This window comes from Lampetra planeri, chromosome 10 (genome assembly GCF_965212315.1).
Source record: "Lampetra planeri chromosome 10, kcLamPlan1.2.h2, whole genome shotgun sequence".
NCBI lineage: Eukaryota > Metazoa > Chordata > Hyperoartia > Petromyzontiformes > Petromyzontidae > Lampetra > Lampetra planeri.
In genome coordinates, this window is record NC_136116.1 from 2,866,814 (window position 1) to 2,884,476 (window position 17,663).

At 55.8% G+C, this 17,663-nt stretch overlaps 1 protein-coding gene across 1 annotated transcript in view; it reads right to left on the reverse strand.

Annotated features, from left to right (window-relative positions):
- Positions 1-17,663, reverse strand: part of LOC144721127 (histone deacetylase 4-like) — a 128,114-nt gene that overhangs the window by 41,859 nt on the left and 68,592 nt on the right. The window contains exons 6-14 of the mRNA XM_078598522.1: positions 17,172-17,289; positions 16,058-16,179; positions 12,241-12,372; positions 10,403-10,494; positions 9,999-10,109; positions 9,158-9,380; positions 8,413-8,570; positions 6,310-6,453; positions 417-597 (exon numbers count right to left, since the gene is read on the reverse strand). Of these exons, the coding sequence (XP_078454648.1) occupies positions 417-597; positions 6,310-6,453; positions 8,413-8,570; positions 9,158-9,380; positions 9,999-10,109; positions 10,403-10,494; positions 12,241-12,372; positions 16,058-16,179; positions 17,172-17,289 (1,281 nt within the window). The remainder of the gene's footprint in view (positions 1-416; positions 598-6,309; positions 6,454-8,412; positions 8,571-9,157; positions 9,381-9,998; positions 10,110-10,402; positions 10,495-12,240; positions 12,373-16,057; positions 16,180-17,171; positions 17,290-17,663) is intronic.

Genomic DNA, 17,663 nt, shown 5'->3' on the forward strand with positions numbered 1-17,663 from the left:
TCTTAATCGGAGTGAGTGTACTGGCAGTTTATAATGTAGACTGTAGCAATGGTTATTAAACTGAGTGTACTGGCAGTTTATAATGTAGACTTATTCTTGGTTCTTTCGGTAATTGGTTCTTTCAGTAATTTAATTTACAAAAGCAAGTTACAATAGCTGGGCTTGAACAGGGGCAGGGAGGCGAGGGTCTCTACGCGAGGGTAGGGAACGTATCGTGCGTCGACAGAAAATGTACAGAAACAGTGTGGGAACGGTTGTTTTACAAGAGGCACTCATTGACGTGCATCCCTTATATCAATCCGCTGCTGGATGAGGGCCTCCTCCAGCAGCAATCCCAAAGGCACGCACAGGTCGGGCATGAACGTGTGCGTGCGATGGCACTGCAGCACCGCCGCCGCCACCACCGTGCTGCACACCTGTGGTGAAGCGGAGCGGGCGCGGGGGCTCGGGCGCCGGCGCTAGACTGGTGTACGCGGGCGAGGAGCGTGTGCGGATGAGCGGGCGGTGCGCCGTCAGCCCTGCCGCTACCCCCGACGCCGCCAGCTGCGCCTGGTACAGGTGCAGCTGCTGAATTCTCTGCTGCTCCAGCAGGTGACCCTGGGCACACGGTGGGAGAGGGGGGGGGAGGGAGGGAGAGGGGGGCACACGGGCAGCACGAGCAGTCACCAGGGGGGGGGGGGGGGGGAACGGCGCTAGCGGTAGCGCCCGGCGCCCCCCGGGGAGGGCGGTTCTCGACCCCGGTTTGCGGGTGGCCCCGGACCCGTCCGGTGGGGTCCACGATCTGAGAGGAGGCAGGTTCTTCGTGTGAATGGCAAGGGCCAATTGGGTCGTGCGGGGGTGGCTCTTGCTCGGAGAAGAGGCAGACCCCCTGGCCGAGATTGCGGGGGGGGGGGGGGTCTCCTGGGCAGAGCAGGGGGAGCAGCGTTCCATTAAAGCCGAGTCGTTTCAGCACCGGCAAGGGGAAGGTTGTTGTTAAGGCTGCGAGGCCACGGCAGCCAGCGGTCCCGGGGTTGCAGGAACATTCCCGTGGCTAAACGCAACAATTAACGTGCAGGAGACGCAGAGCGGCTATCTGGCCGCTTTGCTTGGTGTAAGCCGCAGCGAGGAGAGCATTTGAATAAGACAATGAAGACAATTTATGAAAGCAACATGTTTTTCGTTTGAAAAACAAAACAAAAAAACGTGCTCCAATAAAGCAGGCCATTTCTGGCATAAAACCTCGCGTGACAGGTCCAGGCATGTGGCCCGGGAGTTACAGTGCGGGCGCTGGGCCGTCTCGCAACGCCCCCGCTGCATGCGCCACGCTCGATACAGTTCCCGTCTCTGCGCGGGGAGAAAAAAAAACGTGGCGCTTCTCCACTTACGGGCAGCACGGCAGCACGGCGCTTTGATCGGCTCAATCAGCGGCGATTGGATCCGAGGAACTCGATATCTGCTGCGGCAGAGTGGCACTGGCAGGAGGAGCGGGGTGGGCGGTGGTGGCGTGACCCCTTGTCACCCTGCCACTGGGGCAGGGATGTCGGGAGACGCTGACCGGAGCAATCGGCTCCACTACCACTGTCGCCACTGCCGCCGTGACCGCTCAGCGATTGGCTACTCTGACCAGTGGCATCACAATCTATCCTGAGTGCTCTTCATCTCATCAGGTGGTTAAATGTTTAGCGCACCGCGCAACAAACCTGGCGACCCGAGTCCTGTCCCTGCTCACGGCCAATATCAGTGGCGATTATCTGACCTGGTCCTGGGCCTTCCTGAGGTGGAAATGAGCCTGAATTGAGATTCTGGGGCGGAGAGTAAACATCAGGACTACGGAGACTGCTGAGCATGGTGCTGAGACCACACCACGCCCTCATGTGCTGTACCGGCCTTAATGGTGATCGCATTTGCCCCAACAGTCTGTTAAAGACAATAAGGGAGATCTTGGTCTTTCTTCGTGTGTGCTTGTGTGCGCACGCACAAGTCGGCATGCATCCTTGTGTTTGTCGGTTTGTCTGAGTGTCTCTTGAAATGATAGTCGGCGGTCAACTGAGCGTCTCGCAACGCCACCTCTCCGCAGCAGATACAACTACTAACCACTTTTAAGGAGGTCAACGGAAGTCGCCCTGTGGGTGAGACTGTTCTCCACCACGACAACAAGGAATTTTCACCACTGGCTTAGATGGAGATGAACATCACCCCATCGTTCGACTGATCAGGGAGCGTGCTGTGCCCTTTTGACGAGGCGACTCAAAATGTCACTGCTTGCAGTGGCAAGCGGCTCTCGCGGAAGAATGCCAGGAGCCGGCCCCCCTGCGTGAAAGGGACGAATTAATTGCTTCACAAAGGCCACTGTGACCTCTCTCCGCCGGGGTGCGCACGAGCAACGGCACCGGTCGTAAAGCCCGGCTGACGCAAAAAAGCACCAACGACCCCACACCAACGCAACGCCACGTCTCCCGATATCTGATCGCCGCGCTTAAGGGACGCGCTCACAAAACAAAACATTTTCCTTTAATTAGTTTTCAAGATGACGACAGTGGCAGGCGCTATTTCCAGCTGCTGCATAAACACCGTTTCAGTCCCACACCACCCCCTGCCACGATCAGCCCATTACTCGGGCTAAGCTGCTCCTGCCGGCAGGGATGGACGCATCATCCTCCTCAGTAGGGGGGGGGGGCGGGGGATCGGACCCTAATTAAAGACATACCCCTCTGACGAAGGTGGGGGGCAGGGGAGCGGCGTGTGGGCGTGGAGGCCCAAGCGATTTCGCGGCTACGTGCGCGCCGTCGGCCACACGGGGTCATTCCGGTGCGGGGCCGAGGGCCCTCGCAAGGGCACCGCACGCCCAATTACCGCCGCCCGCTGACATAATTGCGCGGCGGAAGAGGGGCCGGTGAGCGGGCCCTGCCAGCGGCTCGTGTAGGGCCCCCCCATTAGTTTGTCAAGACGGAGGCGGCGGCCCTGGCCCGGCAAGCCCCGCCAGTCCCGGTATGGCCCCGAGAACAGTGCCGCTCTTGTGCCCTCCCCGCGCACGGTCATCAATTTATGCCAAAAAAGGAGAAAACCCGTAACTAGCCCCGCGGTTTTATGGAAAGCGGAAACGACATCGTGCGCAATTTCTCTTTCGCTCCAATTTTTGTCGTTTTTTTTTTGCTTGCTTGCGGGGAGAAAAGAATTCGGAAATTTGAAACCTGCCCCGCCACTCGATAAGAGAAAGTGAAGGGTTATTAATGCCGCCGTTGTGTTTGCCGGGCCGATCCTTCGGCCCCGTCCGTGACCGGCCCTTGCGCGGGCCCAGACATGGGAAATGGACCTCGCGTCAAAGATAACGGCGCCCGCCCGCCCGCCTGCCCAAAAACGTTTCGGGTGCGTCTAGATTAGAACTACATTTTAAAACGCTTGACTTCAGATTAGAGGATTAAGTTGGGGTTTCTCTTTGAGAGATAGGGAGATTGCTTCGCCGAACTTAAAACAAGCAGTGGCGACGATGTTTGGATTGAAAATAAGAGAGGTGGGATGCTAGGAAAAGCACTATTAGTGTAGGAAGGGCTCTGGAGGCTTATTGGGCATTAGCCCCTGGGAAAGGAGATAAGCCGATCGCTGACTGAAACCACTAATTAGGAGCTAACACGGAACAGGCCACACAAACATCGGCAAGTGCCGCCACTGCTTCAACTGCTGCCCGTGCAAAAGGGTGGCTTAAGCCGTGCGCCAGCCCAGGCCATCGATGGCCTGGCGATTGATCACGGCAACTCTCGTACAATAGCGTCTCCTCTCCTGAGGCGTCTGAAAAAGTGCTGAAGTGAAGGCTAAAAAAACACCCTCTCTTAAGAGGGGCATCTAACAGAGGTCTTCCCGCCAGCAGTACCGTAAGCAAGCACTTGCAGGGCTGCACCTTTTACCCGTGGGTGTTCAGACGCCGTGTTGGCAGTGGTGAAGCAGCGCAGGTTTGTATCACCACGACGTCCCGAGCAGCGACACATAAATAATAATAATAATAACGCGTGTCACCGTCCGGGCCAGCGCGTCCCCCTCACAGCACCACGCGAGGAATGTCTCTCCTGCGCACGCACGCGGGCACGGTGGCTGCGCAGCATCACGAGGTTGCGCTCGCGATAAACACGCCAACAGAGCTGGCCTGTGTGGTACCCTTGCAATGGTTTGCTGCTGTCCGCCCGCATTGTCGGTGCAGCTGCCCTAGCTTCATGGGCTTCATAATGACGACTCTCTGTTACGGTGTTGAACATTACTCCATGTCTTACAGCCTAAAATACACGGTAATTCTTGACGTGTGCACTCCTCATTCTCTGTATTTGAAAAGCTACTGGATTCAAGAGTAACCGACTTGCTGTACTCCTCTCTCCCACAGGCACCACTTTGTCAAATCTACGTAACAAAACAACCTGCTGTGTACTCGGACCGGAGACTGCCCGGGAACTCCGGTTGTGGTTGGCTTAGGCTGCGAGGTGGCCAGAAGGTGGCAGCTCCATCCCATCTCCGTTGGGTGTACGTCGTGGGGTGTACGTGGTGGGATGTACGTGGTGGGGTGTACGTGGTGGGGTGTACGTCGTGGGGTGTAAGTGGTGGGGTGTACGTGGTGGGGTGTACGTGGTGGGGTGTACGTGGTGGGGTGTACGTGATGGGGTGTACATCGTGGGGTGTACGTGATGGGGTGTACATCGTGGGGTGTAAGTGGTGGGGTGTACGTGGTGGGGTGTACGTCGTGGGGTGTACGTGGTGGGGTGTACGTGGTGGGGTGTACGTCGTGGGGTGTACGTGGTGGGATGTACGTGGTGGGGTGTACGTGGTGGGGTGTACGTCGTGGGGTGTAAGTGGTGGGGTGTACGTGGTGGGGTGTACGTGGTGGGGTGTACGTGGTGGGGTGTACGTGATGGGGTGTACATCGTGGGGTGTACGTGATGGGGTGTACATCGTGGGGTGTAAGTGGTGGGGTGTACGTGGTGGGGTGTACGTGGTGGGGTGTACGTCGTGGGGTGTACGTGGTGGGGTGTACGTGGTGGGGTGTACGTGGTGGGGTGTACGTCGTGGGGTGTACGTGGTGGGGTGTACGTGGTGGGGTGTACGTGGTGGGGTGTACGTGGTGGGGTGTACGTGGTGGGGTGTACGTGGTGGGGTGTACGTGGTGGGGTGTACGTCGTGGGGTGTACGTGGTGGGGTGTACGTGGTGGGGTGTACGTGGTGGGGTGTACGTGGTGGGGTGTACGTGGTGGGGTGTACATCGTGGGGTGTACGTGGTGGGGTGTACGTGGTGGGGTGTACGTGGTGGGGTGTACGTGGTGGGGTGTACGTCGTGGGGTGTACGTGGTGGGGTGTACGTCGTGGGGTGTACGTGGTGGGGTGTACGTGGTGGGGTGTACGTCGTGGGGTGTACGTGGTGGGGTGTAAGTGGTGGGGTGTACGTCGTGGGGTGTACGTGGTGGGGTGTACGTGGTGGGGTGTACGTGGTGGGGTGTACGTGGTGGGGTGTACATCGTGGGGTGTACGTCGTGAGGTGTACGTGGTGGGGTGTACGTGGTGGGGTGTACGTGGTGGGGTGTACGTGGTGGGGTGTACGTGGTGGGGTGTAAGTGGTGGGGTGTACGTCGTGGGGTGTACGTGGTGGGGTGTACGTGGTGGGGTGTACGTGGTGGGGTGTACATCGTGGGGTGTACGTCGTGAGGTGTACGTGGTGGGGTGTACGTGGTGGGGTGTACGTGGTGGGGTGTACGTGGTGGGGTGTACGTGGTGGGGTGTAAGTGGTGGGGTGTACGTCGTGGGGTGTACGTGGTGGGGTGTACGTGGTGGGGTGTACGTGGTGGGGTGTACGTCGTGGGGTGTACGTGGTGGGGTGTACGTGGTGGGGTGTACGTCGTGGGGTGTACGTGGTGGGGTGTACGTCGTGGGGTGTACGTGGTGGGGTGTACGTGGTGGGGTGTACGTGGTGGGGTGTACGTGGTGGGGTGTACGTGGTGGGATGTACGTGGTGGGGTGTACGTGGTGGGGTGTACGTGGTGGGGTGTACGTGGTGGGGTGTACGTGGTGGGGTGTACATCTGGGCTCTCGCCGGTTTGCTCTCACGTGAAGCCAGGCACGAGAGTAGCAGCAACCTTCCCGACAAGGAGACCACATGAACTCAGCGACGTGTGCTCACGCACCATTCCCTGCCTACAGAGCTGTAAAGGCATTGATTGGAACGGGAGGGCAGTAAGAGCCACCCGAGGGCATTGTTGGCAATATTATTATTGTGGTTTCTGCATTAGAGGGATGTGCCGCTGACACACCCAGTGGCCGCGCGCGAGGACTGCGGGGGGGGGGGTGGGGGGGAGCTACCTGGCTGTGCCTGACCGCTGGGTCGCCGCCGCCCTCCACCACCCCCTCTGCATCCCCTTCTCCGTCGGGCAGCTCCTGCTTGATCCGCACACCCCTCTCGGAGTCGCCGCCACCGCCCGCACACGCCAGCTCCTCCTCCGTCATCTGGAAATGTGGCGGCCGGTCGGCGTGAGCCACGAGCGCGAGCAGAGCACGCGAGCCACACACACACACGGGTATACACCCACACACGCAAACACGTGTACAAATTCTAGATTTGAAGCATTCGTGACTGCAAGGATTCATATTCTTAGGTTTTTTCGGTAAAGTCACGTAGGTAAAACATTAAAATTAATAAAAGTTAAATGAAGTAAAAATCACGACGTTTCGGAGGCAACACAAGCTTCTGTCTTCAGGTGCGAACCGTCACAGCCACGACAGCTGTATCAAGTAAATGAGAGATTTCAAGAGCTACCACTCCGTATATATAATGGTTGGAGAGGGGGAGGGCCAAGTACGGCAGACTTTTTATTAATATGGTAAGGTGAGGCTTAAGACGAATGCACACATGCACACAATACACTCGCGCTCAACATCATCAACATCAGCCGCCATTCGCCGGTGACATCACCACGGCACTTCTGCCAGGCCAGGTGCATGGAAGTGTGGAAGGCTCGCTGTTAGGTCACAGGACAGACCCAGGTGTTATGGGGTTGATTGACTGAGTTGATAGACAGATGCACTGCCTGCGCTCCCCACCGCGCTACATATGCACGGGTGGTGTGAACATGCACACACACACTTATAGACATCCGTGTACACCGCAAGACGCATGCATGCATCTAAATACACAGGCATGGGTGCGAGTAGGCAGCCGATTAGTCTGTGCAAGTGTGTACGCACACGCACTCAAACACTCGCAATCGCACACGCACTCAAACACTCGCAATCGCACACGCACTCAAACACTCGCAATCGCACACGCACTCAAACACTCGCAATCGCACACGCACTCAAACACTCGCAATCGCACACGCATGCTGACATGCCCGGGTGAGCAAAGGCACCTGGACCGGCCGTAACAACCAAGCGCGTGCACACGACAAACATCCACATGCGCACGCAACGCGCACGCCGCAGCTCTGCATTCCTAATCTGCGGGTCAAGGTAGGAATTGCTAATTTCCCCACAGCGCATTCAGCAGCGGTCTTGATGTTGGATTACACGAGCGCTAAGAACGCAATAGCGATCGCGCAGGTGGCCGAGGCTGTTCGCTCGTTTTCAAACTTTATTCCAGTTTCCACTTCTGAAGAGGCCGTCGCCGCCCCGTCCGCTTTCGGATCGGCACCGAGTTCCTGCTTCGAAGGATGGCCGCGCAAATAACCGCGCCCCCCACCGCCACGCCAACCGGGACCGCAGCTGCCGCAGAATCGGCCGGGTCGGGGGATGCCGAGGCCCCGCAATCTCGGGTGCGGCGCGGACAGCTCCGGCGGACAGCCGCGGGCAGACGGTCGGCACATAGACGACAGCCGGTGACTGCTGCTTGTAGCGGATAGCCAGGCCGCAGGCCGCCCACTCAGGACGAACGCCCGGCACAGATGGCTCAGGGTGAGATAGTATTTTGACACCCCCCGTAGAATTCTGACCCGTGCCCGCCCACACTTGGGGTCAGAATACGATACATGATTTCATCACCCCTTCTCAGCGGTCAGTCGTACCAACTGACCATTGTACCTGAATATCTGACATGGTGGTTACTATTTCCTGGCCGTCTGTCCCAGTACGAGATGAGATTTTGACCCCAAATAATTTGAAGATCAAAACACGCTACATATATTATTGGAACCCCAGTGTATAAATATAATTACGGCAATATGACTCCCACGCCGCCGTAAGAGTCAAGAACACTAAAAAGGTTATAATTTGGGCTAGTGTCATCAACGCAATGCTTCCAAAAGTCGGGTTCGTATCGTCTCTTGTCTGTGTTGAGCTACAGGACTAATAGGCTAACTCACAACATCATGACAGGAGAGAAGTTGAATGACCCCGACCGACTGGGGGGGTTCAAATAATATCGAGAATTCTGACCCCGGGGTCAAGACCCAACGTGAGAGCGGCGCTCACCGTGCCCAGCGGCTTGCCCCGGTCCAGGAAGTGGGCGTGCGAGCGCGGCTGCATGGGCAGCGGCGCCGACTGCGTGCGGCTCAGGGGCCGGTGCCGTGAGGGGTTCCTCTCGGGCCCCAGCAGCGGGCCCCGGGGGGGCAGCGGCAAACCCCCCACACCTGCAAAAGGCAAACATGACCCACCCCCCAGTGTGGCCTTTAACAGACAGTTGGGGCAAGTGCTGTCAGCGAGCACCTATGAAAGCACATGAGGCGCTAGGTGGCCAACACCACACCCATTGTCTCCCCAATGTTGATGTTGCACTGCACTTATGTAAGGATGAGCGCCCTGGACCAGTTCATATATTTGTCGCTGATGTTGACCGTGAGCGGGAATCGAACTCGGGTCGCCAGGTTCATAACGAAGTGCGCTAACCGTGACACTAACCGCCCAGAAAACAAAGATCCCCCACATAGCCTGAACAGACTGCTTGGGCAAGTGCCGTTAGCGAGTAGCACCTATAAAGGCTGGCATGGCACACGAGGGGGTGGGTGGCCATCACCACGCCTGGCAGCCTTTGTCTCCCTAGTGGCGATGTTTTCACACCACACTAGGTTCAGATAATTGTCACTGGTGTTGGCCACGAGCGGGAAATCAAACTCGGGTGGCCGGGTTCGTAGCGCAGCACGCTAACCGCTGCGTTACCGCTCCCCGCACACACACACGATGAAACAGGCGTGCACGCACACGCACACTCGGCCCTTGCCTGCATTGAGCATGCGGTGCTGGTCCAGCACGAGCAGGTGCTGCTGCAGCAGGGAGGGCCGCCCCGCGCCGCCCCTGTCTGCGTCGCCGCCGGCCGACGCCGTGTAGGGCAGCGGCAGCGAGAGGCTGTGGCCCAGCGGCTGCTGCACGCGGCCGTGGTGGCTCTGGGAGGGGTGATGGGGCAGATGCTGCTGGCCCTCGGGGTCTCCCTGAGCGCCGGAGCCCTGCGGAGACGGCAGGCGCACGCGCGCAGGACGGTGACCGGATGGGCACGTACAACAAAGACAAAGATCCTTCCCGTACAGCTTTAACAGACTCCTTGGGGCAAGTGATGTTAGCGAGCACCTATGGTGGCCGGGCAAGGCACACGAGGGGGTGTGTATATACACACTCAAATGCATTGATGAAATAATAGTCATGCGCACGCGCACAGGTACAGATGGCCATGGATGCACACACACAAGGCACACTGAAACAGTCATACACGCAAGCGCACGCAAAATACACTATATACACAGACACACGTGCGTATACACACAGCCACATAGATGGACACAATTAGGTCAACACAGCCACAAAAGTTCCAGCTCCATCCTCAGTAAAACAGAGCAGCTACGCCAGCAATGACATCTTGCTTGCCCCCACTCGGACGAAAAAACACTCCAGGTCATCATCATCATCATCATGATCCATGGGCAAACAGCTCATGGATCGTCATTTATTTCTGGGTAATTAAAACACAAATGCCCAGAACGCAAGGCAGAGGGGGCCCCGGCTCACAACGCAACGTGGAGTGGAGCGAGAGTGCAGGGCGGCAGATGGGGGGGGGGGGGGGGTCTCACGTTGGCGGGGAGGCCCAGGGAGATGTTGGGCAGAGACGGAGACATGTAGAGGCTCTCCTGAGCAGGGCCCGAGCCCTCGCGGCTCAGAGGGCGGTGACCAGGAGCAACCGCCTGTAGGAGGGGCATGTCGCTCGTCCACAATGCAATCCACTCGCAACACAATCCATCATCAACGCACCCAATCCGCAATGCAATCCAATCGTATTGCAATCCCCCCACAATGCAATCCATCCTCAACACACTCCATCCACAACGCAATCCATCCTCACACTTTTTTATCTTTCATGCAATCCGCTCGCAACGCAATCCATCCTCAACACACTCCATCTACAATGCAATCCATCCACCATCCAATCCATCCCTCACACTCCATCGCCGTCCGCAATGGCGGTAAGCGGACTCACCTCGGAGGGAGCGTGGGGGCCTAGGCCGTTCTCCACGCCGTTGCTTGGTGAGTCTGGTCCCGAGCTGACCGCCGCGTCCTTCATGGAGGCCTCTGCCCAACGCGGGGAGGCAAAAGGGAGTCGGTGTCTCAACCGTGGCGGAGCCCGGTGCTCGTCCGGCAAAGGTGGACGCCACAACAAACACGGCCGTCGTTGCGTGCCGCGCGCCTGCTCGAGCGCGCCTCGTTGTGCGCGCGTTTTATTTGTTGTGGTGACATTTATAAGTGGTCCTGGGCCTCCGACAGGTCGACTTAGCCTCAAATGAGTACCTGGTGCGATGTTTAAACATCGACCCCTAGGGAGACAAAGGCGGCCGGACGTGGTGCTGGCCACCCACCCACCCCCTCGTGTGCCGTTCTGGCATTCATAGATGCTCGCGAACAGCACTTGCCCAAAAAGTCTGTTGGGGATATACGGGGGATGTTTGTGTTCATCAGCGGCTGTGGTGTGTGGGAGGTGCAGCAGACAAATTCAACATCGCACGCCACAGCACGTGGCCCCCTCTGCTGACAGGGCCCGGGCAAACCCAGCTGGCTCGTAACCATGCAACGACTGGACGGGGCAATCCACTGCTGGATGACGGCCTTCCCAATGCCGTGCGCTTGGTTCATTGGGGTTGTTTGGCCATACTTCACCAAGCTTGTCAGAGCAGATTGGTGAAGGCGGGGGAGGGGGGGCAGACGCTTTGCAACTCGGTGCAACACAGCAATGGTGTTTCATTCAGTCTTTCCGACAGACCTGTTCTTCACCTGAGGACGGCTGCTTGCGTTGTGGCCGAAACGTCGTGAGAATTGTATCTTATTATGTTTATTTTTATTATTTTATTATTTCCCTTCTACGTGACTTTACCGAAAGAACCAAGAAGATAAGACACAGCAATGGGTTTTGCTGCACTGCCCTCTGCTGACCTCGGGCGTGTGGGGACGGACGGACGTATGGACGGACTCAATCGATCCAAGTCCGATTGTGCTGCTTGTCATACCCACATTGAATGGTGCACGTGAGAATCGATTATGTGTGAATTGGTTCACATAAACCCTTCCAGCCATTTGAGGCTTCATACATCAGCATTTCTCAAATCCAGTCCTCGCAAAAAAGCCAACTCTCTCCGTGATTACCAACCATCAGGCACGTCACGTGAAGTGCATGGTGGGCAGCTTCATTTGCATGAGAATAGAAGACATTGTTCATTGATAAAAAAAAAGGGCGCACAACAGTGGCAGGGAGGAAGGGGGTCGCAAGGACTGGAGTTGAGAAACAGCGGTCTACGATCACGACAACGGCAAACAAACAGCACCGATTGTCAAGTCAAATCCCAACCTCTGAATCAAACAATTCACCGAATCATGAAGGTGGCCTAATAATTAGCAGCCTGAGCAGTAGGAAGGGTTTAATGTATGTATGTATGTTGAGCTTCTTTCACAATACGTAGCCAACCGTGCTAATCGGAGGTCCGGGGGAAGGACAACAAACTCAACACAACAAGCAGTTCTAAAGAAATGCGTTGTCAATATAGATTTAAAAGTGTGTAGCTCCAGTGGTTCCCTAATATCGGAAGGAAGAGCGTTCCAGACGGCCGCAGAAGCACATCTGAAAGCGCCACGCGATGCGGTGACCGTCTTTGTTCGATGGCTGAGCAAAAAGCCCCTGCTGGGAGGATGGGAAGCAAGCGAACGCACGGGCCATAACGGGGGAGAAGGGGCTCTCGCAATTTGAAGTGTCGGGGGAGGGGGCAAGGAGGAGGGGGGGGGGGCAGCTGTCGTGGCCAGGTTGGGGGGCTGAATCGGGGAGGCTCTCACCGGTGGCCTCGTGCGGTCGCTTCTTCCCGGCGGGGAGCCCCCCGTCTTTCCGGCGGAGTAGGGGACTCCCCCGCAAACGGTCGGCCCCCTTCTTGCTCAGACGGTGCCGCAGCTTCAGGTTGGGCTCCGATGCTGTGCAGGAGTCGGGGGGGGGGGTCACAGGGGGTAAAAGGTCAAACGTGACCCTGGGATGAAGGTGATGAAAGAGAGAGCGCGCGGCACAGTGGGCTTCAAGGAAAACTTTTTTTTAAAGAGAAAACACGAAGATGATTAAACTCGTGAGAGACTGAGAAATGTAGGCGCTAGACTAAACTCGCCACGTTTGGCAATGGCCATCTCCTTTTGTTGAATCCAAAATAAACATAATTTTTTTAGGGGAAAGGAAAACTTGCAGATGAAAAACCCCCAAATGCGTCCTGCCCTCAGCGGAGATTTTACGTGGAATCTCTCTGCATTACACGCAAACATGAAATCTTTTACAATTCTGGTGCCGACATAAACAACCTGAGAATCCCTCAAAGGCAAACGTGGAGATTGGTTGCATTTACAGGAGGGCTTTGTTAAAATGAGAAAAAGGCTTTGAAATGAAGAAAATAAAGAAATATATCCTTGAAGCGTGGTCATAACAAAACGAGCAGCAGCGAGACAAGTCGCACTTTGAACGGGTTTGGCTTCACGGAATCCACGGTTTTTCATCTGCCGCACGCGTGACGGGAACGCTTTTCTTCCCGCAAAATCAACTGAAGGACTCCGCATCCCAAAAATGTGCACGGAGCTGGCGACGCGCTCCCTGTGGGGGCGCTCGGTCGCTAATCGTGGTGGCTCGCCGGCATAAAAAGAGCGGTGCTCCTGCCACCGGGCCGAAGGTGGGAATGCGAGCTCGGCGCTCCGGATCACCGGGCGAGAACGCAACGGTGCGTACACAAGGCGCCGGAGCTCGATTCAGCCACACGCTGCTTGCACGGCATGGCACTAACCCAACGCACACTTCGATTGGCTCCTTACCAACGCTCATGTTAGCGATGTGAATGTCATGGGGTTAACGTGTCACCGATGCAGCCACCGGAGGCACTACCATTCACCACAATGTAACACAACAGAACCGGTTCTCGTATTGAATCGTGAGGATATTAGCGAACCACCGTGGAAGGGAGGGAAAGGGAGAGGCAGGCAGGAGGGGAGGGAAAGAGGTAATAACACTCTCTCTCCGCACTCAGCATGCATGTATGTATGTAAGTATGGATGTTGAACTTCTTTTGCACCGTACGTAGCCAACAATGCCAATCGTAGATGCGGGGGAAGGACAACATACTAAACACAAAAAGCAATTCTAACGAAATGAGTTTTCAATACAGAAGATTCAAACGTGCATAGCTCCCAGTGGCTTCTTAATATCGGAAGGAAGAGTGCTCCAGACGCCCGCAGAAGTGCATCTGAAAGCGCCGCGCGATGCGGTGACCGTCTTTGTTCGATGGCCAGCGCGGTGAACGTCCCCGTGTGTAAGACCCGACCTGGCGCGGTTCCTCCGCATCCCCCTCCCCACACCAGCGATGCTCGCCCGCGATGCTCGGTGCCAACCGGGGCCGCGCACTTCGACTAAGATCCGTTCCGTCGGTCGCACGCTCCCCGCGTTTTTTTTGTAAATCCCCGCTCCATTTCGTAATAATTCCGCGACCGGAAAACAGGGGAGCGTTTCAGGGAAAGGGCAATTACCTCGGGGCCCCCACGGAGGATTCCGCGGGCCCTCGACTCCGCCCGTGCGTAACGAGCTGCCAGCTGGTTTCGTTTAAAAAAGCGCCACGTTTTTTTTTATTGCAGCCGTCAATCTGAGCGGCACTCAATGGTTGTGCAGGATTAGCCGATTCTCGGCATTAAGGCACGATGGCTTTCACATTGATCCGTCCTGCCCTTGTTATTTTAAATTTGAGTTCTATATCATTTAAATGAGAAGTAATAACAATAATAATAAAAGGTTTTAAAATGAAATGGTTTGCCAGCACCGTACGAGACCCTTTAAGCCCCCCTGACACAAGAGGGCTTTGTGTTACGTCAGTCAGCTGTTGCGCAATGCCCAGCCAGAGTTCGCTTGGCTTTTTACGTTCGCTGAGATGCATTACGCTCAGTGTGGGGAGGGGGGGGTGTAAAGTGGCTCCTTCGGTGACTTTAAACAAACACAATAATCTCACCGCCGTCCCATCATTAACGCTGCCTCGCAATCGAAACGTGCACAAGCTGGCCTACGTTTCGGGCGACGACCCTTGCTCTGCAGAGCAGAGAGAGCGTTTTACCGATTTTCAGTTGGGGGGCGAATTTTACATCATGTTGCTCCGACACCTCGCACAATGACTTAGTAGGCGAACTGAAGATACGAAGGCCAAATATCATGATCCCGCTTCCCTCTCAATAACACAATAAAAAAACCTGACATTTTCAGCAACTTGACATTGATTATATATAGGCAGCGAGCATTAATATGCACGGCAAATTCTACAAATGTAATGTAGGGTGGATTGGTGGCACAGTGATGAGCGAACTGCTCTCTGAACCTAATGACCCGAGTTCGATTCTTGGCCGTGGCTACCATCAGTGGCGAGTGGCGTCTTACAAGAGGTCTAGGACACACACCCTTTCCTTAAACCGCAATGGTCAGGGTGGTGAAGTATGGTCAAACAAACTCCACGCCCGACACGGCGCGAGCATCGGATTGAAAAAGGGCTGTGAATTACCATACATTTCACATCATGCATTCTTTCACGTGGCATTTGAAAATAACCCAAAGGCTAGAACTGTATCTGCTGTATTTCGCAAGCCATTCCCATGTACTAAGCCATTCCCATGCATTAGTGCGTCACAGCAGAACCAACTATCCCATTTCCATAAAGTCTGTGGTTTAGATCTGACGCATACACTAGGGGGCACTGTAGGTTCATCCACACGCCTTTTGAACAACACCGCTCCGAAAGAAGACAGAACGTGTTCCTACTCACCGAGCCCCTTTTGTCGATCCACTGCTGGATGCCGTGCGGGTGGAGGGGATCATTTTGACCGCACTAAAACCTACCACGTGTCAGCGTGGATGGTGAAGCCGGGGAGCATTGACGTGGGAGCATAGAGGACAGCACAACTTCGGATTTCGCTGCACTGCCCTCTTACAGCCTATACCAATATTCAGGCTCAATCGATGATATCAGGTGCATTCTGGGCAATTCAATCATCAACCTTTTGCTGAATATTGGACGTAAAAATAAACATTTGACAAGAGGGAAACGTGGCCTATGGAGCCATTGTGCGACGAGCGCATGTGATATGTGCCCACTCATGCGTGTGTTTGTTCTTTGTCAAAACAGCCAGCTGACTTGCATATCTGCATATCTCTCTATATATACCCACGCTACCATCGTCGCGTGTCCCTGTTGTTCACAAGCGTTCGGTGCCGACATCCCCGGCCGCCCTTTGATGCGTGGAGGAATCTCTGCTGCACGCACGGAGCCGCTAACGAACGAACAAATGAATAAAACCAAGAACCCGGCCGTTCCTGAACGACCACCGACCATGGAAAAAAAAAAACGTGTTCAGATTTAAGATGAAGCCATCCGTCTGGGCAATGGAGGGACACTTCCAAAAAAAATCCAGGGTCAGGGATTACGAATGGAATTGCCTAAATATGCTGAGCCGCACCAGTGACGCGTTGCATTATGGGGCGCTTGGTGTGGTGTTGTGCCGTTGATACGAGGAGCGACGTCGTGCACACAACGTGTCACTCCGGGTGTCACCACCACCAAAACCATGCCCCTGAGGAGAGTACGGCGGCACTCACCGGTCTTACGCAGCGGGAAATCGCTCTGAGACTCGTACGTGCCGAGGCCTGGGTGCTGGTACGGTGCCGACGGGCTGGTGCGCGGAGGGAGACTCTGGTCCAGTGAGCCGTGGTGACCCGTCCTGAGCCATAGACACAGCAGCAGCAGCAGCAGCAATGGCAGAAACAACAGGAACAGCAGCAGCAGCAGCAGCAGCAAAGGGCATCTCCGATTAGCATGGTTGGCTACATTTGGTGCGAAAGAAGTTCAGCATACATACAGAAACAACAAGGGCAACAGCGGCAGCAGTAATGAGGAACAATGCGTGGGAAAGTGCACGCGCTCACGCCACTTTCAAGGCCGTAAAGCGATACTCGACAAATATGCTCGTGTAACAAAAAATAACTCTGGCGACGTCACTGCGAAGTGGGGGGGGGGGGGGCGAGCGTCTGTGCAGCGGAACGCGTTGTTCTGGGCGGCAGCGCACCACTCGGTAATGTCGCTGGGTGGACCCTCGCCCCCCCCCCCCACCCCTGTGGAATTGCCACCAACGAGGGACGATCGTCGCAAAGTCACGGCAATCGAGCGCAAAATGCGGCCGGGAACACTCGGCTTGGTGTAGCGCCCGGGGCTCGTTGTTGATGTTGTTGATGTTGTTGTTGATGATGGTGCTGAGCCCCAGATGTTTTGTTGCGGAACTGTGCCGGGGTGTTGCTCTATCTCCTCTCTCCCGTGCTTCCCTACCCTGACCCCCCCCCCCCCTTACTTACGACCCCCTTCCAATGCTGCCTTACAACATTTAAACGCCGCCGTTAATGTTGTTGTAAAGGATTAACAATCCAGCGTCAAGGGACAAAGAGAGACGGCGATGCGGCGACGAGAGCGGACACACGGCAACATTCACGGGCACCGTTTTTACTTGAACGCAGCGTCTCAGTGCACGAGTGCACACCCGTCTCCATTCAGACGCTTTGCAAAGCTCAACACCTACGTTCACGTAAAGGTGGCGGTGCGGTGGTGGGGAGTGGAGGGGGGGGGCAGAGGCACGAGGGGGAGAGAGGAGAGAGGAGAGAAAGCCACGGCACCGCCCGGCAGCGACTCCGTCGTGTGACTCGGGGGAAGCTCCCCACGTACATGTGCCAGAGGCGTGGGTGGTGCGGGACGGAGTGGTTCAGGTTGCCAGCCTCCCGCTTCTTCTTGTTGAGAACAAACTCCTGCAGCTTCTGCTTCACCTCCACACTCGCCATGGCACCTGGCCGCAAAGGGGGGGGGGGAGCGAGGAGCAAACACCGTTGCTATATTTACTTCGATAAAAAAAAACACACACAAAAATTACCAAATGCTGCCCGAGTGTTCGTTAAGTTGAAATGCATCCGACGCAAGTTCTTATTTTCTCAGAGAAAATAAGAGCGAATGGTTGACCACCCCCAGCAATTTGATGACCCGCCATGAATCAGTCACGGCTTGATTATTGATTCTTTAGGGTCTCACGTTTATCCACTCATTCGTATAATATAATTTTCATTCTCCCTCAGTGGTACAGCTTTTTGTCAGCCGGAAGTACGCTAAATGTAGCGTACGTAGCCAACCGTGCTAATATCAACTGCTGGATGAGATGCTCCACCC